The sequence below is a fragment of the Haliaeetus albicilla genome, chromosome 2, assembly GCF_947461875.1.
Source record: "Haliaeetus albicilla chromosome 2, bHalAlb1.1, whole genome shotgun sequence".
Taxonomy (NCBI): Eukaryota; Metazoa; Chordata; class Aves; order Accipitriformes; family Accipitridae; genus Haliaeetus; species Haliaeetus albicilla.
In genome coordinates, this window is record NC_091484.1 from 1,498,687 (window position 1) to 1,525,537 (window position 26,851).

At 47.3% G+C, this 26,851-nt stretch overlaps 2 protein-coding genes across 5 annotated transcripts in view; one reads left to right on the forward strand and one right to left on the reverse strand.

The window, feature by feature from the left end:
* NOL4L (nucleolar protein 4 like) overlaps positions 1-5,170 on the forward strand; it is a 66,311-nt gene extending 61,141 nt beyond the window's left edge. For all 3 annotated transcript variants that reach the window (XM_069801363.1, XM_069801369.1, XM_069801370.1), the window contains one exon: positions 507-5,170. In XM_069801363.1, coding sequence (XP_069657464.1) covers positions 507-706 — 200 coding nt within the window. In that variant the 3' untranslated portion in view covers positions 707-5,170. The remainder of the gene's footprint in view (positions 1-506) is intronic.
* A 2,863-nt stretch (positions 5,171-8,033) lies between these two features.
* ASXL1 (ASXL transcriptional regulator 1) lies at positions 8,034-26,507 on the reverse strand. Of its 2 annotated transcripts, XM_069801410.1 has the most exons (13): positions 26,354-26,411; positions 21,958-22,030; positions 21,417-21,499; positions 18,437-18,545; positions 17,192-17,312; positions 17,020-17,117; positions 16,589-16,682; positions 16,148-16,300; positions 15,555-15,718; positions 15,352-15,448; positions 14,750-14,855; positions 13,662-14,277; positions 8,034-12,937 (listed from the first exon to the last, which is right to left on the reverse strand). In XM_069801410.1, the coding sequence occupies exons 3-13, from the start codon at positions 21,470-21,472 to the stop codon at positions 10,007-10,009; spliced, it is 4,545 nt and encodes a 1,514-aa protein (XP_069657511.1). In that variant the 5' UTR covers positions 21,473-21,499; positions 21,958-22,030; positions 26,354-26,411; the 3' UTR covers positions 8,034-10,006. The 2 variants fall into 2 exon arrangements, with proteins under 2 accessions (XP_069657511.1, XP_069657502.1); XM_069801401.1 differs by lacking the exon at positions 21,958-22,030 and having other exon boundaries at positions 26,354-26,507.
* Positions 26,508-26,851: the final 344 nt, after the last annotated feature.

Consider the following 26,851-nt stretch of genomic DNA (forward strand, 5'->3'; position numbering starts at 1 on the left):
GGGGCTGTGCGAGACCCCGAGCAGGGCACGTCTCCTCCTCGCCATGGAGCACAGCCCGGCCCCACGTGGGCACAAACACCATGTAGTTATCCAGCGCTGAACCAGGGAATTGCACCCCATGCAGGATGTTACTCTCCATGTGCAGAGGAGAAAACAGAACCTGGAAGATGATTTTGATGGGGCAGGTACCCCTCAGGTGCCAGTTTAGCTCCTGGCAGGGCACGGCCACAGACCCTCCCTTCACAGAGCAGATGGGACAGGCTGCAGGACGGGATTTTTGTCATGTTGACTCTGAAGTCTCTTTCCTTGTGGCTGTTGTAGAGGCAGTGGCTGGCTGGTGCGGGAGCTGGGGCTTCTCACGTTGTCCGGGGCACCACACTTTGCAGGGACCTTCCTGCTGGTGCAGAGGTCCAGGAGCGGCAGCTCCCACTGGGGATCTTGTCCTGGCAGGACGGACACGGGCAAGGCTGCTCTGCCTGAGCTTCCCTCTCGCTTTTCCTTGGCAGGTCCGACCGATCTCAGCATGAAAGGTGGGGCCTCCAGCACGGCCCCCTCCAACAGCACCAGCAGGGGAATGCAGGCTGCCCAGCTCAGCCCCACGGAGATCAGCGCAGTGCGGCAGCTGATCGCCGGCTACCGAGAGTCGGCGGCGTTTCTGCTTCGATCTGCAGACGAACTGGAAAACCTCATTTTACAGCAGAACTGACTCCCTGTGTCTGCATCGCTCCTCTGTCGAGAAGACAATTTATACCTGCTAGAAAGAGGCTCCCAGCGGTGTCCTGCTCAGGACCACCATCGTCCTCCCGTGAAGCGGCGGGTACATGTAGTTTTAGAAGGTGGAATCCAAAAGACCTGTTTTCTTTTACACTCCAAGCACCTGGGACTTCAGGCACAAGGACACATTTTTGAACCGTACCAACACCTGTGCGTCCAGCCGACCAGAAGCCAAACCTGTGGCTTGGAAGGATGTGGGACTTTCAAGGGCAGAAGGGAGCCTGGGGAGGTTTGGGGCTGCAGATGTATTTAGAATAACCTTTGTGGACCCAAATGTTAGATACCCATCCCCAGATAATTTCCAAGTCTTAGGTGAGCTGAATCACATATTTATTGAGAAATGGACCCTCCTCTCCCCTTAGTAATTTATTTTTCTGAAAATGGATTCTTTTGAGTTTGTACAGATTGCCAGTTTTTTGTCTGTCTGATCAGAAGGAATTTATTCCTGTGAAATAACACATTCCATATCACTACACTACTAATTTCCAGGCAGCTCTGCCTGTTTCTCTGGGGAGCCCTTGTCCCACAGGGAGCAAGTTTGCCATTCGGCCCTAGACTTTGAGGCTACTCAGCCTCCAGTAAGCGTAGGTGGCAGTTGAACAACGGAGCAAGCAAGCGTCCTGCTTAGACCTTCGTTCTAAGCGGTCCCATAGCAGCAGTGGGGTCTAAATCTCCCGCAGAGACTCGGCAAGCTCGGCAGACCTCCAGCTAGAAGGACGTCTCGCACTCATTTAAGTCATTGCAGATAAGAGAAGGAAGGAAAGAAATACCTGAGAAACACTGTCTTGCGGTCACCATCCGTACTCTACCTCACACTCCATTGTGGGCTTCTTCCAGGCCTGGCCGAGCTGGTCCTGGGGGACGGTGAGTGTCGCAGACGCGTGGATCGCGCCGAGGAGGCTGGAACCGACCCGGCAGATCCAGCGGATCCGCCAGGGTCCTGCTGCTGGGCGGCAGCTCGCCCCCACCCCGCTGCGCCCGGCTGTTTGCTCCGGTCCGTGTGAAACCAGCCCTGGGGTAGCATCAGGAGAATAAACCGTTTAGGAACCGCATGGGTGTAAAGGCTAATGCCGGGTCTCTGCCTGAAAAGTGAGCTCAGTGCGGCAAGCCGCTCGCTCCACTGCAGAAGATAGAGACGGGCAACATTCAGCAGCAGAACTGACAAAAGTCCTCTCCAGGGCCCAGGATCCTCCTCCCCCCTCCCTGCTCACAGTCCTGGAACAAGCCCACAATTCCCAAAGTGTGGAAAAACCGTAGTCCGATGACCATTTTGCCCTGTTACCACCCCCCCGCCCCCAATAATGCACTTCGTTTTGCTCAGTGCAATACCTACTACCAGTGCTGCTAAACCCAGGGACTTCGCTCAGGCACAGAGATGCTGAGCCGAGCCAAGCAATGCAACGTGCTCTGGAGCCACGTAGAGCAGCAGAGACCAGCTGCCGGGGATCCCAGCTCCTCCTCGTGCCCCCACGCCGGCGCAGCTGCCCCCGCCCGGGCAGGAGTCCTCACCACGAGATATAAATCCGATAAGTGTAAACCCCTATACGCTCATTTTAAAGGTAGATACTTTCTCTCTTTGGAGCCAGCTTTTTTCTTCTTTTTCGGTCACTCTGAGCCAGCAGCGGACAGAGGCCGCTGCTCCCTGGGGGGCTGACGCCACTGGCCCGGGCTCGAGCTCGGTGGCAGCGGCTGGTCGCAGCCAGGAGCGGACCCGGGCAGTTTACTCAGTAGCCTTTATACCCAATTATACTCCCCACACACTGGAAGAGAAGCAAAACCTCTACCCTGCTCTTAGTCTCAGTAGAGAAAAAGCCAGCGGCTCCTGAGGACAGGCTTGCCTGGCCCGGCAGCAGAAGGGATTCACCGTTGCATTGACTGTTCTCCCCAAACCGTAAACTTTCCATAGCATTCGGAGAAAAGGGACCTAAGCCCTGGCCGTTCGGTGCAGTCGGGGTGTCCGTGCACAGACGAGGTGGTGGCTTGTTAGACCTGAGCCGATGCTGGAACCGGGAGCATCGCGGCCACCCCGAGGTGCCCTGGGCCGAGCGCCCCGTCCCCTCCCTGCCCGCGGCAGGCAGGAGAGCGGCGTGGGGGCCAGCCCGGGACACCAGCCCCCCCGAGCCAGGGTTCAGACTCACGTTTTCCCCAGCACTTCACAAGCCTGCTTGGTTTGTCCACTGCATCCTCCCATACTTGGAATTTATGTAAATATTTATTTTTGTGTGAATACCATGAAGTAACAAACCTTTGACAAAATATGTAACCACAGCCATTTGTGAAAGTCTTAACGTTAAGGAAGGAGAGGCAGAGACAATCGCTGTCCCGGAATTCTCTCTCTCTGCGATATCCCACCTGAGTCGGTGCCTCCCTCCCCGTCAGAGGCCATCGAGAACATTTAGCCATAAGTTTGCCATCCAGTTCACTGAAAAAGAGGTTACCCAGGGGCTTACGGACAGATCGCCATCAGCTACAGTTTGTTTAGTTTTATTTATGCAAGTTTTAGCTGTCGTTACCAGATCACCTTTGAACTTGTCTTAGCATGTATTGAAGTTTAGTAGCTCTTACACTTTGTTAAACTGCTGTAGAAGACAGATGAGGCTCATGGTTGCGTAGGAAGGTATCCAACAGTCTACCCTGTCCTAACAACTGATGTTCATAACTTGCAGCTGAATGGTACAGACTCAGATTTCCAAAGCCCCGGTGACAGCCACATCTGTGACAAGTTATGAAACAAATGGGATTGACTACGAACTTCTGTCAGGGATCTCTTTTTTTCTTTCTTCTTTCTTTCTTTTATTTTTTTTTTTCGGTGAGCCGCAGCTTTATAGTTTCTTTGGAGCAAGCTCCACAGACATCTCAGTGCTCTTCAGCTGATCCATGCTCAGTTGCGGCTCTTCTGTGCTCCAGGACTGTTTCACAGCCACATTCCTGCGCTCTCACTAGGCAGGACGGGGTCAGGAATCCCTAGTCTGGGTTCTCAACGAGAAGGAATGAGCAGGAGCAGAATACACCGGCTTTCCAGATATTCTGAGAGGTGGAAGGAGAATGCTGGGTTAGCAAATGGTCTGGATGTTCTTGGTTTTGTTTAAGAAAAGCTAATCACTGGTCGAGAAAATAGATTTTTTTTTTTAATTTAATTTTATTTTATTTTAAACACAACCATCCTGCCCTGGATGTGCGGTTCCCATGACGGTGTTTCTACATGGGAGAGCGTTCCCGGGATTGCGAGCAGACGTAACTTGTACCTCCCCAATCCAAAGGGCCACTTCCCTCCCATGAGTGGCCATCGGATTTAGTACCAGTTCATGAAAAAAAATGCTGCTTTGAACTCAGAGGGTTAATATACTTTTGATTTGTAATTTTTTGTAAAACTTTTTACAAGGTAGCATAGTATTTCACCAGAATACCAACTACAATCCGTCCATGGTCTGATTTTTATATAATTTAGTGGTGCTTTAGAAACTTTTGTTTGGTTGTTTCGGAGCTGTACAGCTCAGTTCTTCGCCTGTATCTACCTAAGACCAATGTGAACCTTTGTATTTTTGCTCCTAATTTTGGACTCAGTGAAAGTGTACTGTTTACATGTACAGAACTCCCGGCCCCTGTGTGTTCTGCAAGACCTGCTGTTGAAGAGGAAGATGCACCTCACCCAGTTCGTCTGCTTAACCAAGCCACAGCTTCACTCACCCACCGACACACGCACCTACCCTAAGGAAGACCCCACAAAATCGAAACGCCCTTTAAGCAATTTTGGGTTTTGCACAAGCTATTGTATTTTTTTTTTTCCAGTAGTCGATTTACGGATTGGCTGCGATTCAAATTGAGAGCTGACCCGGAGCTCAGTTAACTGAAGCACCAGAACTCAAGCAGGCAGAGTCGCACAGTGCTGCCGTTTCACCATCCTCCTCCTGCCACCGAGGCGGGAGGGTGAAAGCTGCCGAGCTCAGTGTAGGGTTCAAACAATGCAGAAGAGCACTCGAGCCCAGGGGGCTTGCAGGGAAGCAGGGGGGAAACACTCATCAGCATAATTGGAAACATACTTTACCGAACCTGGTGAAATCGCCCAAGCTGGCTGCTGATTTCAGATTGAGAGGGTGGGAGCGTGTTCCCTCAGGAGGCGGGGGGCTCCGACACGAAGCAGAAGACAGCTCTTTGGAAAGTCGGTGCTTTCCTGAGGGCTCAGATAGAAAGCATATGGCACTTAATCCAGCTTTTAAGGTGACACTTTATTGCTTAATCAATTGATTCATTTTGAAATGATATTTTTGCAGATAGGCACCTATGCAACTTAATGTGGCTCTTAAGCAGATGAGCACTTCCTCCTCAACGAGCTTGATAAGAGTTATTTGTGTTATATACTGTGGATTTTTCCAGTAAATGTGGCTTAATATTTTAATTCTTAGAATGTGTGTCTATTATATATGTGATGCAACTTAATTCTGTTCTGTTTGTGGAATGATTAGCACAGGCCAACTCCCTGTTCCCCTCACTTAACAAAGACCAATGAGCTGTTAATCAAGCTGTTATCTCCATGGTATTACTTGCTAAATGCACTGATTTCATAAGTATGTGGAATCCTTTTTTTTTTTTTCTTTTGAATCTGTATATCATATATAAGACTGAATCTACTTAATAAACACTGTATAACAAAAAGGGCTTTCTCCTCCACTGTCGAGCACCGCTGGGTGCTGCTGGCACCGGGCGCTCTCCAGCCGCTGCCCCTCGCCCCGGCGCCAGCCCGCATTTGCTCCCCAGCCCCAGCCTACACGCTGTGCGAGAGGTCGGTGCGATTGGTCACCAAAGCGGGATCTAAATTTAGGTGTTAAAGGAAAAAAACCATATCTTTCAATAATTTTGACATAAGCTGTGCTTTCCATTCCTTAACAGACAGCTGCGGGTACCATAGAGAGCAGCGTTAGCACTCACAAGTGGGGCTAGTCACAAATTTTATGCTTAACTTATATTTTGACAAAATTAATTTTGTGAAGTGTCTGTTTTTTGTGAAAAAAAAAAAAAAAAAAAGAAAAAAAAGAGTTTTCATTGAAGTTTGTGGAAAGTTCTCCCTCTCCCTCATGGAAAATACTGATTTTTCGTTACCAGCTTTATTCACTAAGTATAATAAATCTTTGCATCCATAAAATGTTTTATCTCAAAGCACTGTGTAGATAAAAATCTCCTGATTTGCATCAGTGGCTGGCTGACAGTCAGGAGGGCCCAGGAAAGATGAGTCAAATCGGTTTGCAGCTTTGGTGGAAGCGCTGCCTTTTGCTTTTCATACGGGTGCCTGCGATGCGGTGCGGGCAGGACCTGCCCCAGGTTTTGCTGCCGCAGCCTTCAGCAACAGCCAAAAGGACCCACCTGAACGTTGCGCTTGTAAATAGTCACCCGGGATAGCACGTCCCAAATGGGCCTTCTGTAATAATTAGTTAATGTGTGTGTGTACACAGAGCGAACGAGAGGGGTTTGTAGTGCACACAGGTAAAGCGTCTCCTGTGTGTCCCTGACGCAGTTGGGTTGAACACCATTAAGCCTCTGGATAAGCTTTGCCCCCAAATTTCAAACGGAGCAAGCCATGGGGATTAGCAGGGCTCAGTCGCACCAGCGTGCAAACCCGTTTTCGGTACCTTCGGAAATAGCTGCTGTTGCTTCCGCAGCTCCATGGTCATGGGTCTCTTGGCCGACTTGGGAAGTCCTCTCTGTCCGCAGCCGGCTCCATCGCGGAGCCAGGATGCTCCAGAGCACCGCAGAGCTGGACCCAAACAGCGGACGGTCTGTGAGAGAAAAAATCTATTATCAGATAAATATCATGGAGAAAAGAAAAAATTAAATTATTTGCTCTGTGTGAAATTCTGACATTAATAGACTTTTACTCTTGAAACCTCCAAGCTCCCCTATTCTAGAAGTAACGAATTCTGACATCATCATCCACCATACCAATAAAATAGAAAACTTGATGTCGGTTATTTAGCAGTTTTAAAGCTTACCTAAGTAACAACTCTACTTATTTTTGCGTTATTATTTTTAGCATATTTAGATGATCTGGACATCTTTAACCACACCTGTGCTTGCAGCCAAAGCCTGCCAGAGTGAGGAGAACATCAATGAACTACCAAAACCCCCAAAAGCTGGGGCCAGAAGAGCCACTGCCCTGGCCACGCACGGCTCCTGTGCTAGCGCAGACCCCGCGGCTCGTGCCACAGCACGCTGCCGGCATGCAGGAGATGTCCGAGGTCGGCAGGTTTGGGATGGGTCGGTTCCTACCACTGAAGGGCTGCAGCCAGGACCGATGTTCACATCATAAATCCTGACTCCCGACGGGAGCGATGCAGAGTTTAAACCATAAACCTTCTCCCATGCTTGGGGCAGAGCTTCCTTTGCACTCAAAGGCAGCAATGCTCAGCTTTGCCCCCCCTTTCCTTCTCACCAGGATTTTTTAAGCAAGCAGACCGAAGAAGCTAGGCTTCACTGCTGCTGCCCACCAATGCCCTGGCATTAGTGATGTGGAGGAATGGGGAGAATGGGGCACCATTGCTGCTGTTCTGCAACACCGCAGAACATAAGGAAGTTCAGTATTATACCACCGTACAGGTCTAAACATTCCCACAGCCCCACTGCCCAATTTATGAGATCACCGTCTGCCTTGAGGAAGATCCACGCAATGAGACCAGAACCCAGATGTGTAATAGAATAATTCACGTTATTCTTTTCTTACTACCTAGAAAAGAGAGAGGAAGGACGTAAAAATAAAGTAGTTTACAGGTAGTTTCAATGAACAGTATAATTGGTATCACATTGTTAACGCGCTTTAGAAGACATTTTCAGATCCATTTACCCAACAATTGAGTAAGCTGGTAACGTAAAAGCCACGTTAACAGCAGCAGCAAGACCCCTGGGCCAGTCTTGGTGCTGCTGCCCATAGGCAGGGCAGGTATCCCCCGGCCCTGTTACTGCTGGGGGGGCTGCCGCAGCCGCAGCCTTCACTCCCGCAGCGTCCCACTGCCACGCTGCTGCTTTTGGAGCACTCAGGTATGCGTTTCCCAAGAGCCATGCACCGCGTCTGCAGTAGGTGCACTGCCTTCACTTATCTACAAGTGTATAAAAACCGATTTAATGAAGCCGAGACAGGACTGCAGCCCCTCCCTTTTAATCATCTGAGCAGAGCTCTGGAACGCTCCCAGTTAAAAAAGAGGAAAGGAAAAGCAATATTGCCTTAGAGAGCACAAAGGATGACTTCAGAAAAAGAGGATTGAAACCACAAATGCAGGTTTTACAGAGTGTTTATTTTTCCAATACCACAAGGGACATACATGAGCAGGCCCCCCCCGGAGGGCTCTGCAAACCAGTTCCATCTGTACACTACAGTGGCCCCAAAGGAGGCAGAGCCAGACCCCCCCAGCTCCGCTCCCTATCTTTGGTAAGCAGGTTTCACACCTCCGCTCCGCTGTCACCAACACCGCAGTTCTGTTCATCCCGGGGTGCGTGCGCGGGTCTCTCTCATTCCCACAACAGGAGGCTGTCGGGTGCATTAAGGATAAACCATTGCAGAGACTAAACTTGTTGCATCCCTCAGGCTTGCATCTCAAACAGGAACTTGTACAATTAAAAAAAAAAAAAAAAGTGCATGGTCAAGGGAGGTAGGATAGAGCTAGAAAAGGGACAAAAGAAAAAAACAACGAACCCCTACAATTCTTGCTACTGCTGCTTAAATGAAACGGCTGACTTCTCCCCCCACTGAAGCAATTATTTCTTGGTAAGTAATTGCTCCAACAAGGAAGAGAGTCATGGTTTTGCTCTCAAGGATGTTCACCTTCTTGCAACGCAGCTACAGCCGTGCTCTAGGAGATCAGTTACAGCAACAACTGGCAATAGCTTAGAGGAGCGACCAGTGAAGTACACTCGACTTGGCAAATCCCATCAGGTCATCCTTGAGTCCGCACATCAGTCTACCTGCACAATGCAGCACGGACGCCCGGGCAGAGAGGGAGGCTGTCAGAACCAAGAGACACCGTTGCGTGTTGAGCCTCACATTAGGCAAGACAGAATACAGTGGCTCTGACTACAGATGCAGATTAATAACTAACACCACTTTAATGCAATACTGCTGTAGAGCCTGAAAATCCAAGGAAAAAAAAAAAAGAACCCTTTATGTTCTATGTACATTACATCCATTTACAGAGTTGGCCAGTACTGTGTACAACATATAAATACATGATCAAACAGATGCATAGAGGATACTTACAGGAGCCAAATAATTCACTTTATACATCCAAGAATGAAAATATAAAAAAAAGGAAAAAACACTGCTTTAAATGTTAGATGATCGTCACACAGATGCACAGCTAGACGCTTGCAAGTGGTCAGATGTTGTCACGTTAAGGTCCTCATTGCAGGGCTGCAATGCAGAGATCGCTGGCCACGTAAACGAGCTTCTAGGAACCTCCGACATTTCACACTAGTTTGTGGCAAGTCAGCCAAAAGAGGCAGTCACATTGGCTGGTCCAAGAGTTCAGCCAAGCACACAGTTCCCTGCGCCACACATCTTCCTGCAGACCAGCAGAAGGTGTTCAGTTGGCACCTGCCACTTTTTTTTTTTTTTCCTCTTCTTCTTGCATCCTCCGAGTTGGCTCCGTCCAGTATATGGTTAGCTGTATGCAGCTCTACAGCCACCTGCAGAGTGCTTTCCTGGGCACCACGTTCTGCTGTAGCATCCAAAGACCGTACAGAACCGTCACTGCAGAGCAGCTCTTTGCTTACACTTACTGTACAGCGGTCCTTCCCACACAAACCAAGAATGGAGATGGCAGAAGGGGAGAGTGGAAGACTGTAGGGCCTCACCTAGCACAGCCCTGAAATAGAAAACACCCTGTTCCAGTTCCTTTGGATGTAAAGATTTCCTCGACGGAGGGTCCACGGATTGCCACAGCAAACTGCCTGTCACTCAGGTGTTAGCCTCAGCACGTGTACCAGAGCACAATCAGTATTTCCACGATAGCACGAAGCAGAAGGATCGCTCCAGTGGGGCGCAGCCCACCGAGACTGGAGTGTAACCGTGAGCAAGAAAGGGTTTTGGACTGTAGATTTTAGTGGGAAGGCAAGTCAACTTTCCTCACCAAAACAAAGTGTAATAGCATTTCTACTATAAACAGAATAGTATTTTGTGTACAGGTTTTAGGATCAGTCGTTATCAAAATACACACACTGAATATACAATTTGTCCCATGGCCATAATTTATTATCTCACCACAAGGCACAATACACAAAGCTTAGAGGGTCCTATACAGTCATCGTGACAAAACGCCCCGCAGCCTTTACACATGATCATGGCTTTAAGGCTGCACGAGCACTTGAACGATATCTCGTCAACACTGCTGCTATCAGCAAACATCTGCACAGAAAGGGACGTATTATGGTTTGCAGCAAAGTTCGCTTTGTGGGTTAGCTGCATCATGCTTCCAGCAAGGCTTCTGGGAAAAGCTGGAGTGCTGGATGAATAATTAAAGCTGGTGGAATTAAGCTGCAGCTTAGAAAGCTTCCCATAAAATGCTTGCTTGATATTGAGCTGAGAGGGTATGGAAGAAGGCTCCAAAGGGTGATTGTGTCCTTTTCCTGGTTCCCTTGAAAACTTAAAAAATGGCAAGTCCATAACGAGCGGAACACTTTGCAAATGCTCAGTCAGCTCCACGGGGTTTTGTGCTGCGTCCTTCTGGTTCTCCGTGTTACTCTTGGCTGGGCTGCCACACGCCAGCACATTCTCATTTTTTATTCCTCCCAGGGTGTCGGTGTGCTGCTTTGAAGTCCATTCGTCCCTTGCAGCTGGCATTCCTTCTCCTGATGCACAGCTCTTGCTCAGAGGAATCTGTTTGCTGGGGGACAAGGTTCCTATGGCTGAAACTTGATCCAAAGCCCTGGAGTGATGTAGTCTAACGCTGGGGTTGCAAGGAAAACCAGAACCAAAGAGTTTTTTGCCTTGAACTCCAACATAATTTTTATTGACTGATGTACCTCCTGTCTGATTTGGACCAAGAGAAGTTACAGTTGGAGATAAAAACTGAGGCTCCATAGAGGCGTTCAACTTCTCTGGACTCTTATTTGTGATGACACTTGTCAGTGGGTTGTGCTGTGGCACCCGATGGACCTTGGACAACTCCTTTTGCTCCTCAAAGCTACAGGAAGAAAATGTTCTTTCCCGGGGGCCCATATCTTCAGGCTTCTGAGAGGCACTTGCCACATTTGCCAGTTGGTCTTGGCAACTTAAAGTTGAGCCAACTTTGGAATGTTTTTCTGAAGTAGATTGATCCTCCGCATCCTCTGCTCTAGGTAACGCTGCCCCTGATCCGCACTTCTTTTCCGGGGGATCCATGGAAGATCTCAGTGAGTGGAAGTCATCGCTCCTGCTTGGGGCACTCGTCTTTATTCCTACATCTGGAGAAGATTCTTTGCCAAAATAACAACTGCTACCTCTCTCCATTTGCAGGGAGAGGCTTTCTGACTGCTTGTCCAGCAGCGGCTGTGTGATTTCCAGCTTGATGTTGCCATGAGATACTGGGAGAACTTCTTCCAATGGAAGGTTCCCCTTAAGCAGCTGCATCACCAAAGGGTTGCTGGTTTCAACAGAGGATACCGGCCGAGCAGAACCCGTCGACCGCTCGGCTTTCTGGGGTAACGGTGCATGTGGTTCCCATCTCTGAGATGCAGGTGCAGCACTCATCACTGCAACTGCAGGGAAGTCCACAACACAGGCCAGACTATCTGTTTCCACAGATGATTTTGACCTAATCCTATCACATCTCTCAGTGCTGCTGTGACAGGAGGAGTCTTTCCCAGCCACCTCCCTACAGCTGCCACTTCTGAAACATATATCCATCTCTACATTCTCATCGGCTGCATCAGCTTCAAAATCTGAAGCAGTATCTGTTGTTTCACTGTGCGTACTCTGTACTTCATCATCTCCATTTGTCTTGAACTCTTGAGTCTCTCTCAGTGGCTGATGCGCATCTTCTTGTTCTGTTCTAGGGCACCTCTCCCTCAGCTGCAGAAGTTTTTCACAGGTATCTATCCTATTCTGAGAAATAAAGTCATCACGTAAAGAGGGTTTCACCAGAGACTCTGTATTTTGTTCTTCATTACTTAGTTTGCCATCACTCTCTTTATCTGCCTGCAGGTGTGCAAAGTTATACAGTGCAGGGACTGCTTTCTCCACTCCAGTAGTCACCATTTTGGAGTTATCACTATCAGCAACACATTTTTCCACAAATGTTTCAGAGCCATTAAATCTAAATCTAGATACCATTTCTGGCTCACGGCATTCTTTACCACCTGATGACAATTCTGGCAGAAGAGCAGGACAACTGGAGGAATTTTCCTTTGTGTCAGAATGATAATCCAACTGTACGGCAGGAGCACCAACATCTTTGAATTCTGACACAACCCTCTTTCCTGTAGGACTGATCACAGCTCCCTGCACCTGAGAACAAGACAGACCGTTCACTGGAGGAATCGCGCATTTCAGCTTTGTACTTTGCCTCTCCTGTGATGCAACACAAGACGGGGTTTCGGTCCTTGGGTCGCAGAGGAGCTGCTCAGGGCTCTCCTCCTGCCTCTCAGAAGTTGCATTGTCTAAGGATGACCCAGTCAAAGCATCACAGAACTGCCTTCTAGGTGAACCATCACCAGGTTGAGCTTCCCCTGAGCTAGTGCCTGCAGCGCGTTCCAGATCACCACTTCCCTCACTCTTTGAAGAAAAGGGGTGTTGTCTTGAAGAGAGGAAGGAATTTGTGTTGGCCTCCTGAGCAGCCACCTCAGAGTTAGCCTTTTCTCCATTCACATGGAGAGACGACAGTAATTGTGTTCGTTGTAGATCTGACGAACGCTTTCCATGAGCTCTCTTTGATCTCCGGTGCTCTGTATGGCTGCTGGATTCTCCTCCACCACCTCCTTCATCAGTACTTCTCCCTCCACCTGGGCCACCCCCACCTCCAATGGCGGCTGTAGCAGCTTCTCGCTGGGCTCGGGCTTGCAAAGCACGGGCTTTAATGTCTGCGAGTGTTCTGGCCCCAGTCCTGCCCCGGCTGGAGGGCTCCGTGTTGGGGATGATCCTGGGGCATATCTGGTAAGCGGGCTGACCTTTAACCACCCAGGGTGGTTTAATACGTGAAAGTTGAATCTGAAAGAAAGGGAAAAGCAATTAGTTCTAACATTTGACCATTTTCAGACAGGGAGATGCATTTTATTAGCATCTGTTCATCACAGTTCTTATCACAAGAATTCAATAAAAACTTGAAATTCCAACTTAAAAACTAATTTTGGCAGAGAAGTAGCATGCTCTCTGTAACCTCTGCTTATGTGCTCTGTCATGCGATATGTAAAGCTCAGTTAATATTCACATTGTTTTACCAGTGCCCGCAAATACGAAATAAGTGATTTGCATTCAGATCTTCAGAAATCAAAATGGTCTCCTTTACACCAGGATGACAACCCCGAAGCTAAGATGGATACCTCTAGCCAAAATGGGAAAAGTCAGAAGGAATACTACGATTCTGCCCAAAAGGAAAGGAACTGAGAAATTACACAGGATAAAGAATACAATTTGAAGGTCTCTTGCAACAAGTCAGCTAGTTTCAGGAAAAGTGATTTCTGTATCCACAGAAATGCCAACTAACAGAGTAAGTCAAGGTTACCCTGTGCTCTTGTGCAAAGACCTTGGAATGATATTCCATTCTTTGCCTGTCTAAATAAGATAGTAAACTGTGGTAATCAGGGGTACTTAGCCAGCTCTACCAATGAAAAGATTCCACTTCTTAAGATGACAACACTTGACATTTTAATGTTTTGATGCTACTGAGCATGACAGCCCTGAGATACCAAGCAGCTATAATTCTCTTTCCTACCCGGATGGGTGGGACTTTTGGCTCCTCTTTAGTAGGCTGTGGCTTTTCTGGGTGAACACTTTCAATTGTGTTACGAAAGGACTGACGATCTTCAAGCCGGGGCTTCTTTTCGGGGAAGGACGCAGAGGCAGCCTCCTCAAAGCATTTCCTCTTCTGGTCCTTGGACTCCCGAGCAGAGTTCTCCTGGGGCAAACTGGGAATTCTGTTTGCAGCTGCCAATGACAGATCTTCTGATTTACTGTGTAATTTGGAAGACTCTGGAGAGAGGTGCAATTCTGAACTCTCTGGCTTCAGTACTGCAGCCGAAGGGCTCGTCAGATCATCTTTCTTCAGGTCTTTCTCAGGCTTTGTCTCTTTATGAAGAGAGGAATCTGGGCCCACAGAAGCGGTCTCTTTGGAAGCCTCCGTTTGCTCAGATTCACGCAATTTGTACAGGCTCCTCCTGGCTCTGCATCGCAGGTCAGCCCGGGAGCGTTTTCTGAAGTGCCCATCTCTCTGCCGTGTAGAAGGACCGCGTGGCAGTCTTGCTTCTCCTTTAACAGACAGTCCTGTCCTGTTCTCAGCATCTTCTTGCACCAAATTCTGCTCCTGGGATTCTTCTTGGGTCAAGCCCAACCTATGAGGCAAACACAAGAACTAGCTAAAAGCTAAAACCCATCCTAATTCAAGCATTTCATCTTTTACTTATAGCTGTACTGTATACCACTATACACAGTAACATACAGATGACAAAGCAGATGCTCATCAAAACCTCATTAAGTCGGTCTGCAATGAGACAACCTATAAATTTGCTATCCCACATTACCATCACAGGGAGTGAGAAAAATAAGAAAATGTAAAGGTGTGTGACGGAAAACGAGTAATATTAATTTTTCTTGGAAACGAAATAGACGGGCTACAAAATTCTGCTGTGACCCAGCCAATTCCACTAAGGATTTCCCTAGAGCAACAGTCTGAATGATTCACCCCACCACCTGTATCTTCCAAGGAGTTTATGCTGCATCTTCTTAGGTATCCGCAAGCAGAAAGACACTCTGCCACCTGCATAAACATAGGTAAAACAGGACAGATGAGGTAAAATTTCTCACTTTTGTCCATAGTAGTCCTCAAAGAACTTCTCTTTCCATTGCTCCACTCTCTTTTCCTTTTCCATCTCCTGCCGAATTCGAACTTGCATCTCATGAGTGAATTCACCTACATGGAAGCAAGAGACTGAAATTCAATCCCAAACCAAACTGATTCTGCAAATACAACCTTTCGTGTTTTAACAGTACAGTAGCTATATATACGAAGGACAGATTTTCTGTTATTGCCCTGTTCTCCACCCTACTATGGATCCACATGCTGCCTGCAACTCCTTAAGGGCAAGGGTCACACAGCCTCAAGCAAGTCTGAAAAAAAGAAAGAAATCATGTTTTACCAGACATAGGCCACCATTTCAGGAAAGGTAAGTCTGGCACTACTTTAGACCTCCGCCACTTCATTCTGAAGGTCCCATGGCACCAAAGGAAACATATCTTTGATTTTAAAGAAAAAAAAAAGAAGAAAGAAGAAAAGCTGGGGGCAACATAGCCAGATATGCTGCAAAGCTGGACTGAATTCCCATTCATTAACTGTAAAAGAAAAACAAAATAAATCCCATAAAATGAGTACCTATTCTCCAGCCACCTAGGAAAGCGAACCTACTCACCATCAGCTAGTCGTTCTCTCCAGCTCTGTGCAGCATGGGTGAAGAATTCATTATTCAGAGCACTGCCACTGAGACGCATCAGCCCATCAGCCCCAACCTAATGGGACAAACCCAGGACAAACAGAAAACATTTGCTCCAGCTGTTCCACAATCAAGAGGCAATGCAGTGAATGGAAAACACCCCAAGTGCTGCACCTTCATACCTGTCTATCAACTTCTGGAAGGAGGTAAAGGAGCTGCTGCTGGAAGTGCGATGGGAGCGCATTAAAGGTTCTGGAGTTTATCAGAGCTCGCAGGTTTGTATTGACAAGAATGGAACCAGGTGTTTCAAAGTCAATATCCTCACCCCTGTTTCGTTTCATTTGCCCTGTAGTTTAAGGACAGGCAAATGAAATAAATATTGTATAAAAGTATTTCAGCATTATGGGCAAGAAATTCATGTCAAGCTACTACAGCAAAGAAGCAAGATGCACGAGAAAAGGCTGTAGTATTCAAGTATGAAGAAAGACTCTCTCAAACACACTAATGAATAGACATGCATCTGGAATTTTGATACAAGGTCACATTTCTGTCATGTTCAGGTACAATTCTCGATGCTGCTCTTCAGACTGGGCAAACTTTTAAACAATTGTTCCACTAATGTACAGGGAGGAAGGTCTGGCTTGTGAGCATCAAGATCATCACATGCCTTCTGAAGGAAGAGAACCTCAGTGTTCTCTTCTCAGATACACTCGGACTTCAACATTGCCTGCTTTTATGGCCAGTTATTCTTCTAACTTTAATTAGAAGCACCTACCAGCTGTGGGCTTTCGGATGCCTCTCAGAAGCTGCGGAGGATCCCTGTTTATTTCTGTTCTACTACGCAAGGTGGCTTTGCACAGGGCCAAAGAGCTGCTGCTGCTGCTGGATGTGCTACTGCTCTCCCCATCAGCATGCCTTCCTGTGAAGCCTAAAAGCAAAACAATTACATAAAAATATGCAAAGAACAGCAGAAGCCCAACTTAGAGAGTGGTTTAACATACAAGAATTATCTGCTAATAACAGACCCGCTATTACAGGGTATTGCCCAGTTACCAACTATTTTGGAGTTAAACACATACACAGCTCTGTACAGTCACATGCATTCTCATCAAGTGTTAAAGAAATCCTCAGGCAAACTTACAGATACCTAGGGACTACTGATTAAAAGCTACCTATGCAGTCATTAGAAAACCACCACAACAAGAGCAGTGCTCACCAGAGGCAGACTCCATGTGTGCCCCGTTTACTTTCAGTGGTGTTAAGACAACACGTGGCAGCATTACACCAGTCTTTTTCTTTTGTTTGGATGTCTGCAGGCCAGAAAGAAACCAAAAACAAAAAAAGGAACAAAGACATTACAGAGGGGTAAAATAATCTTCTAAGCAGCACATTACTCAGTTAAAGAGCTACCCAGCTCCCAGGTAAATCTTCAGGTGTCATTACATTTATGAATAGCAGAGAATTCAAAATTACCTTCCTGTACATGATCCCTCCCCATACTGTAAACTCCCCACCTAAGGAGACAGCCCCATAACTCCAAGGCACCTGCGTGCAACTAGTCCCTGGCACGCTCACCCAACTATCATACAGTAATGAAAGCTCCCCTTGAGAGGCTTCACACTTCCTGTTAGTCCCACTTTTTCCTACCTGGGAGGCAGTTCTGTAGCTCTCCCTAGTAGCAGCGGGTCCCTTGCTCTGAGATTCAGTGGAACACGAGGCATTAGAGGAGGTTTCATCAAGAGACACTGAAAGAGGTGGGCACTCAGTCAGACACAGAAGTAGATCCTATAGTTTAATATTAATGTCATTAGACACTTACCATCATTATCACCACTCACAGTGCTTGCTTCATTGGATTCGCAACTTTCTGCATCTGCTGTATCCTCCAGCTCCTCCCCTTCTGGCACAGACAGATTCCGAGACCACTGCAAGGCATCCTTCTAAATGGGCAAACAGAACTGGGATGGCTACAGTCGTCCCACCCAACCGCTACAACTTAAACCAATGGGAACAGACGGTTTAGCGGATGTACTTCTTAAGCTTAATTTTTTCCATCTTCCCTAATCCTTGATGCAGAAAGATATTTTAAAGTATATTTGGGCTTACAGTGGAATAGAAGTCATCTAAACCACTAGCACACTTCATAGACACCTCCTAGACGAGTAACTCAAACATATCCAAAATACATAAGGTTAAAAATTCGTCGCACTTTTCTGCAAGCAAGCAGTTTGTATTAAAGAGAAGTATCTCATTCTTACTACAAAAGAACAAGTAGCATCAGAGTAGCCAAATACTAAGATAGTAAGCTTAAGAGATGCATTTACAACTCGTATAATCAAAGCCATTTTAATTCCATCTATTTTCAGCAAAATAAGGCAATTCAACAAGATTTTCTGACAACAGAAAAAATATGCAGATGAAACAGCTGAGATACCTGTTGTCTATCAAGCTAATATTTATCAGGGAATCCAACAGGACAAAACAATGCAAAAGAAAAGCCTAAGACCATAAACATTTTCAACATTTGAGATTACTGGGACAATAAACTAAAAATAAAAAACGTTTCAGAGAGACCTCAAGATCTGAGGAAAATGGTGACACTAAACATACACAGAATGCAGTGGAGCACAAACCAAGCAACCAGAAGAATGAATATACATTTTCCTATCAAGATTTTACTCGTAGCTACAAGCTCTTGGACGAATTTAATTTATTGGTTGGCTGTGTTCCCTTGTGGCTGGCAGAAACGGAGTGAATGGGACTGTTGCAATAAGCGCCCACCTGAGCTGGACACAAGTACTGGAATAAGAGGATTTATCTTGCTTGTGCAATTCAAGAAATAATAGGGTTTTTTCCTAAAAGGAATTTATCATATATGGCTGAATATAGCTCAAAGGTACAAGCTCTAATGAAATAATGAATTCCAGACACTCTTTCACATGACAATCTTGCATGCAGCACATTCAGCTCGTATGATGCTCAGTGACAGTTTAACACTCAGCTATGCATAACAAGCAGAACTCGCACCTCGGCCCTCAGTTGAGAGCAGGAACTCAACATTTACCTTGAGCGTGAAAAGGCTGATGCGTCCAGGCAGTTTGTAAAAGAGTCCATCACCTCCCCTTGAATTGGAATGGAGCATGGCATTGAGGCAGGCTAGGGGAGAAGTGCCACTGAAACGGAGAAAGAAAGAAAACAGTAAGTTTTAAGAAATGGCCTTGTCAAAAAAAACCAGCCTGAGAGATCTGTTTAAATGGGCGTCATTTAGCTGACTGAGGGAAACAGAGATGATGCTCATTAACTTTATGGGATGGGCACTTCAGTCAGAACAACATTACTGTTTTCCTCTTTGACCTGTACATCAGCCTCAACACATCACAGCGAAGCAATCAGCAGAAAACACAAATGTTATGCCAATTTTGAAGTTATTCTCAGCCATTTTTAGATGTTTCTAACTTGTATTACTTGTTTCCTCCCTTTCTCTACTTGAAACTTTCAGAGTTGGATTGATTTTACAAAAAACCCAGATTTATTCAGCAGTAGAAAGATGCAAACAAACCCAGCATGCTGTTTCTGGAATGTCTTCCCTGACTTGTCACAGACAAACTGCACTAGCAAAGTTAGATATAAAAGGTCTGATGCACTAATTTGTCAAGTCCTACATAACTCCCTGGTTAAAGCAACCATCCTACGCTCACAATGATGGAAATTCTGTGCCACATAATCTCATGTTTTCCAATAAGTCACACATGTGCAGACAGAAAGTTGCCTGGAACAGACATTAAAGCAGCATTGATTTCATTATTATTAAAAGTGAAACTGAAAACTGGATTGAGACAAAATATTTCAAAGAAAATCATTCTCAAATCGAAAACTTAGAGCAGTTTCTCTTTCCACTCTGCATGCGTTTGTTTTTTTGGACATTTCTGCACAAGCCTTGGCAACAGACAAAATTACCCTGTATCACTTTTAGACGTTATGAAAAAAATTTCCAGCCTTCTGTCCTGTTAGACAGTGTTTTCCCTTCTGTGTTTAACAGAATGCTCCAAGCACACTAACCAGCCACACAGCACACTTTCTTAGAATGGCAAAACAAGCAGTTTTCCCCAAAATGAGGAAAAAACCAAACAGTTAAAACTCTCCTAGGAGCTAGAACTCAGCAATGGTGCTGGGCACAAGTGTCCTGGCTCAAGCATCAGCCACACAGGACCATTAATGCCACTGGTAAGGAACACGGCCCTCCCAACGGACCAGTGTGACCTCCAAACCAGGGAACGCTGCCTCAGTATTGATTCAAAGGGAAAAACATCTTGAGCCACCAAGGCATTTCCTTCAGGAAATGGAGTTTCAGGAAAGGCTTCTATACAAGTACCAGCAAAGTCTGCGGCACATTTAGCTAGGCAGGATCACTGCCTTTATTCTGTGAACAATTACACTCCAAAGAAAACAGTCTTTTCTTAAAGCGGAGTTAGTGACTGGGGAAGAAAAAGCAGATATCCCAAAGGAAAAACTCCAACCTTTAAAGGAACAACTTAGCTCTGTGGTATTTAACTCGACACACACTCCGAAGTCTGGTCTTTAGTTACATACTGTGACAGGTCACTTGTCAAAACTGGGAAAGCACCAAGATACTTTATGTGTGTGAAAAGAGACCTGCTATTACCTTTAGCAGAGGACAGCCTATGCACACAGATCTTCAACTATCTGCTGAAGTAGTAGGACTGATGTCAGAAAGGTGCAGAGTATTGATTAGAACAAAGCTGTATATGAAGGTCCTCATTAAAAACCTGTCTGAATTCTACTCAGACCTGTGAAACCACTGCCCATATCCAAACCAGTGAAAATCTCCTCAGCAAGGATCGCCAGTGGCAGGTGGGCGTTCTAACAGCTCTGGTATCGATGCAGCAACACCCGCCGGCATCGTCCCTCTCCAAACAATGGCAACTCCCACACATGACACCTCTGTATGCATCACCGATTTTCACTATTCAAACCATCCCAGCTATTTCCTGATTTCAGACACAAATAAGGAGCAGAAACAAGCTAACATTTTGAGTTGTTAGCTCCCAGAAAAAAAATAATTTTACCTTCTGTAGCTAGGTAAAGTACAGGTTCAGGAAACGCAAACACCATCGTAGAAAACAGTCCACAGAATCGAGGTGAGGGACAAGCAAGACTAGAAACAACCCACACATCTGGGTTCCCCAGAAGTCAATCAATAGGCAGCAACCAAGAGAGAGTGCTTTTTCTGTCTCTGGTAGTCAAACTTTCTTCTTTTTTTTTTTGCCACACAGCACTAGCTGAGGCATTTGGACTATCACGGTTACCTACTTTCTTTGATCTGCAAGACACTCTCTATTTCTCTTCTACTACTGTCACAGAAACAGATGGAAGTTCACAGGAACTTAACCAAGGAAAAGAGTCTCCCACTCCTGTCGTTTCCAAGGCTCCATATCAGGTTCTTTTCCATATGAAACCCACATTGAGATGGGCATCTCCTCTATGCAATCTAGAGCCACAACAGTGTCAGCTGCATTATCATGGTGTTTGGAAATCCAAGCAGAAGCCAGTATAGTAATATAAAATAAAGACTTTTTTGAGTCTCCTAAAACATAACGTCTGCTCTAGAAATGAAGCATCAGAGGAGACAAAACTTAAACTGTTCTCAAACTGGAGTCACAATAGCAGAAAATACTGGGAGCTACTTACAAAAGAATCATACAAGTAAGTGGTAAGTACAACAAAATGCAGGAGTCTGATCTGCAATAGGCATTTATTTTACAATAGATAGATGAAGGGGACCTTGTATGTTATAAAAAAATACAAGAACAGCTTCCAGTTATTGTCAAAGGAAAAAAAAAAAACCCACAATCTGTATATAGATGTCTATACTGTCATCTGAAATTACCATGCTGGAAAGAGAAAAAAAGGAAGAAGAAAAGTGGGCTGGAGAAAAGGCAGAACTGCACGAAGCAACACAAGCCTTCATATGCAGCCTCCCCCATGCTCCACACTACGTTTCAGACGAGATCATCAATACTAACCTCATTTCCTTTAGTCCTTCCGCCTCTATGACCTGCAGAATCTGTTTTGGGGTCATAGGAGCATCAGAGTAATTTTCCAGCACCTGAAAAGACAGAGAGACCACGTGTCATTACCGAATTTGCTTCTGCATTCACAGAACTACTCCATAAGCTGGGGTTCAGATCCAATAATATGCCTCTTAAAACTTTACTCATCTGCAAAAGACACACACTAAAAATTTCAGGCTACCTCAAGATTAGATCACGGTAAGCATCACAAAAGGCTTACCTTAATCTGGTCCCTAATTAACTGAAATACAAACATAAAGGAGAGAAAAAGCAGCAGAATTTGGCCTTGACCCCATAGCATGAAACCAGTGGAAGCTCTACCACAGACTTCAATATACATTAGACCGAGCTGCTGCCACATACAACCTTCACAACTGTACAGTGGTTAGCAACCTTTAATGATGTAAAATGTTCTCCCTGCCATGTACCTTCCTACCTCTATTTTTCTGCCAATAAAAGTATTGCTGTACAACTATACAATTCAATAGCATACCTTCCTTGGATTACTGGATTCATTTCATCTTCGCTCCATCTCAAGAAGGGTACCACAGGTAAGAGTCAGAATTCTTGTCAGAGAAGGACAGAATTCAGAAAAGGACAACAATAACAGTAAAGGATGTGGAAAAAAATTATGGCTAGAGACACTAAAAAGATTTGGAGTGCTTGCCTTTGAAAGAAAACAAGTAAAATCAGATATTAAAAAGGCAATACAATAAATAACAACTCCTCCTTTCATATATTATATGAAGAATAGAATTGCCACTTATATGCAAAGAACTAAAGAGGCTATTACTTTTTTTTTTTTAAAGTCCATGGAACCTACTGCTCCAAAATGTCTAGAAGCAAGAACTCATGGATTCAAGAAGAGGACCGGACATTTCTGTGGATAAGAAGATTACCCACATAAACAGGAAACAATGAACAAAAATAAGCCGCAGTAGATGTAAACCACGATGTTTCTTTGGGAGCAGATTACCCTGCAGCTGCCCAACATGCGCTGCCTCCTGCGCTTTCCATTGAAGCGGACAGCACTGCTCTCTGAATGCAAAAGATGCTGAACTCAACAGACTTCTGGGTCCGATCCAGCAAAAAGACTGCGATATAGGCACTCAACATGGCCTGAAACATCCAAGAAAAGCAGCAAGGGGTATTCACTCGGAAACTTTTTGAACATAACCGTGGTCTAAATTCCCCTAACATAATGGCCACAATGATGCACAATTCTGATTTCATTTGTTACCATGCATTAGAATAGTCAGCAACAGCAAACTGTCTTTCAGTTTGACTTGTGTGAGAAGCCAGTGGAGGAACCCAAATGTCCCATTTATATCAGCAACATCTAGAACTGAGTCACTGCAGCACTGTGGCAAGGCACAGAGTCTGCTGTCTGCCTTCTAAAGTTGCATGAACAGGACATTTGCAAAAAAAAGTGTTCTGCAGGACACCATTTGCATCTCCGTACCATCTCCGGCCTCCGCAATTAAAGAAAAAAACCCAACCCACGTCACTGTAGTTCTGCACTTCAGCTATGTTTTGTGATAAAAGGAATTTCTTAAATCATATCCACCAAATGTGTATTTTTCAGATGCTTGAAGATCGCAAGCACCGGTGGTGCTAACCTGGTAGGGGACAGAAATTTGAGAAGTACGTAACCTGAGATAAAACACAAAGAATTTAAAGAAAAGATCAAAGAAAGTGATAAGCCATATTCAGAGGGAGTAAACAATTTTAATTCCAGCTCCATCGCACTTTTTCTTCCACTAACCAAAAAACCTCCATAGGTTATGATGTTTCCATGCCTTCCTCATGAACTGTCACCCCCTGTCACTCAAAGGGAGCAGACAGCTGACAAGGGGAAACACATCACTCCTGAGTTGAGTGCAAGATCCACAAGATGGAACATGCCTGTTCTGAAAAATAAGGAAATTCTTCACAGCTTATAAAACCTCTCTCAAGTGACAGACACAGCAAGCAAAATACACAGCCTAAAACGGAGCATGAACGAGCATTTACATAAAGATAAAAGAATCTACGCTCAGGGGAACAATTTCCAATCAACAGCTATATTAAGTGTACAGACTGCTTAATGGAAGAACGGGGGGAGAGAAGATGTTGCAGCTTCAGCCACCAAAGCTCAGTCTCCAGCACTGGCCCTCCATCCCTCTCCAACCCGACACTGCCCGTGTCACGTCAACCTTGTATCAGGAGCTACAACTTAAACAACGTTAGCTATTCCTTACCCCAAAAAAAGATTTATTCCCCCCCCCCCCCCATTTATAATACTGATAGTCAAGGGTTCCTATGCCCCTAATTATGGAAGTTTACATCACTCCCCCAATTAATTTACTAGATGTCTAGCTCCGATAGCACTTGTTGAATAGTCCTATGGCTCTGGGTGTTCAAATCAATCTTTGAAGGCTTATTTCATGGAACATGCATAGTATTAACTCTGTAGGAGCAGCAACACTGAAAAGTACTTTTGCCTATGATTCTCAGAAACATCGAGAAGAATACAAAATACAATAGCACGCATCAGAAAGGAAAATTAAAAGCATTTTGACAGGGAGCACGTGTAAGACTAGTGTTAAATAAAGATCTATTTTTAGTGGATTTACAATCAGTCCTGCAAGCTGGAAGTGCAGCTACGCAACTGCGGGTCTCTCTAAGTGGATAATCTAGTATGAGATCGTTCTATTTCTGGTTCATCAATGGCTCTAAGATGCTGTTGAGGCTTAGACATCTCATGCACCCACTGTGCCTGTGCCTGAGGTTCTGGCCAAAAGACAGGTGAGAGGAACTGCGTGAAGAGATCCCTTTCCCATCATGTGAGGGTGAGGAGGTGTATTAGGAGACTGCTTTAGAGTCACTGTCTCATGTGCTGCTTTGAGCAGCCTATAAATGCTGATTTTTTTCACCTGTTAGAGCTCAGGACATTTGAATGAGGTGACTTTGTGCAAGGTGACCTAGCAATGCCTCTGCCCCCAAGGTCACCTACCAGGAAAGCATCCCTGCCACCTGCAGTGACACGCTTGGCTCACAGAACCAGGATCTCAAAGAGAAATGCACGATGAGGTACTAGACCACCAGACTCCTACAGTGAAGTTCTACAGTGGCTGGCTTATGCCCTTCTCCAGTTTTTCAAGAAAAGTCATGTGGGTCTAAAATATTATAATTTACACACAAAAGATTATGCAAGTTGCTGGAAGAGAGATGCCTGTCTGATTAGGTTTCCTCCTGGCAAGCAGTAAGAAAACACTCTGATAGCCAAACAAATCTTACTCAGAAGGAGCACCAAGACATATCCCGAACATCCTCATTACCAGGCACGAGTCTCAGCTGGACTGACCCACACTGTTGTTTCTGAATGTTTATGTGCTCCAACGCATAACCATGCCAAGCAAAAAAGAAAATAAACACACACACACAAAAGAAAAATCAAGGAAACAAAACCCCCTCAAGCCCTGTAAATCCATTTCTACAGAAGTCCATACACCACACAGCAAGTAGACCCACATCCTCACAAGTCGAGGACCACTGACAGGGCTACGGGGAGGAAACCGCAGAGATCCGTTCACGACAGCCGTGGGCAGTCGGATCATCCCTTGCTCCATGTACTGGCACTCCTGTACCTGCACAGATCTGCGTCACCGTGTCACCGAGAGACAGCAGCCCCCAGGCAGAGGCCAAAAAGAGCAGACTCCTTCCAGCCAGCCACAGAAGCAGACAGCGGCGACCATCGGCGCTCCATGCCGAGCAACAAGCCTCAACACCTCCAAGTGCGCCCCTTAAATAAAGCTTCTGACTAGTTCACGCTCGCTACCTGAAAGACACCGAAGTTACTTTTCTTTTTGTATTTCCCAGGTTATAAATGGGGTTCAAGACAGATAGGGCTTTAAATGCTTCATGGAGGGAATTTATCCTTCTCCCACTGCGATGGCCAAACGACAGCGGTGTTCCAACAGACCTACACAAACACCATCAAAGCAGACCTGTGTCTGGAACTTTAAGCCTTCAACAAGCAGATTCTCAAAGACAAAAAGACTAAGCCATACCCGCGGCCATGTCTCCTAAAATCAAGTGACAAAATAACGTCCGAGCGTGGCAAGGGTCTAACCCCGGGCACCGGCACGCTGCTCACCCTGCCCGCGTTTTGGGCAGGTCTGGTGCACGGAGAAAACCTGCGGCCTCGGTAATTAAACCAGAAACTTTTGACAGCGGCACTGCCCGGACTTCAAGCCAGGCCTCTCCCCGGAGGCTCCGGTTCTTCCCGCTCAGCCTTAAGCCATCTGAAAGGAAGAAAACGAACCATTCCCACACCAAGAACCGTGCCGGGGCTGCGGGCAACAACCCAGGCAGCAAATACCGACCCGGTACCGCTGTGGGACGGTACCCCCCCACACCCCGAGAGCCCGTCCCGGGACTGGTGGGAGGAGGCGGTGGCCCCGGGGACCCCCCCGGACGGCTGGCAGCTCGTCCCAGAGCCCCCTCGGCGGGCCGGGGCGGGGGGGGGGGCTGCGCTCGCATCGCCCCGGTGTCGTCGCCCACCCCCCGGGGGCTTTTCTCCGTCCCACCCGCCTCGGGAAGGAAAACAACCGGGGACGGGGGACACCGGCCGCAGCAGCACGGAGCCCCCCCCCGGCCGCGGGAACGGCATGGCGGGGGGGGGGGAGGGGGAGAGCACCGGCGCCGCCGCCCCCGCACCCCCCACCCCCCCGCGGGCGGCGCCGCCGGCCCCGTTACTCGAGAAGGAGCCCCCGGGGCGGGAGAAGGGGGGGGGGGAGGCCCCTCGGGGCCCGACGGAGCCCCGGGGCCCACCCCAGGCCCTCCGCGGCACGGCGGCCACCGGGGCGGCGGCGGCGTCGTGGTGGTGGTCCCCCTCCCCGCCTCACCAGGCGGGCGGCCTCGGCCCACGTGCGCTCCTTCTTCCTCCGCTGCTTCATCTCCTTCATCCTCCTCCTCCCGCGCGGGGCGGCGGGGCGGCGGGGCGCGGACCGTTAGGCGCGCGCGGGCAGGCGGGCGGGCGGGTGGCGGCGGGGGCGGGGCAGGGCGCGTGGCGCGGCCGGGCGCGCGGGCGGGGGCGCGGGCGGGGCGCGAGGCGGGGGCGGCTGCGGGCGCTACGGGAGGCGGCGGCGGCGGCGGTTCGGGCCCGACATAACAACGGGGTCAAAGGGCTGGGAGCAAAGGGGGGGGGAAGGAGGGGGGGCGGGACTCGGCGACGGTGGCCGCGGCGGGACACGGCGCGTTGGCTCGCCGAGACCGAAGGGGCGGGGGCCGGGCGCGGCGGGCCTGGGCCTCATTTGAAGGCAAACAGACCGCAAGGCCTGCCGGGAATCGTAGTTCCCGCCGCCGCTGCCGCCGCGGCCCCGCCTCCGTCAGCGGACTACAGC

Bases quoted from the DNA above. Each gene is read 5' to 3' on its own strand.
- ASXL1 (XM_069801401.1), bottom strand. From the start codon at position 26,413: ATGAAGGAGATGAAGCAGCGGAGGAAGAAGGAGCGCACGTGGGCCGAG. The intron at 16,683-17,019 runs GTAGGAAAAAGT...TCTGGCCTGCAG, and splicing joins GCTACAGAACTGCCTCCCAG to ACATCCAAACAAAAGAAAAA. The intron at 15,449-15,554 runs GTATGAAGGTGC...TTGTCCCATTAG, and splicing joins TTCCAGAAGTTGATAGACAG to GTTGGGGCTGATGGGCTGAT.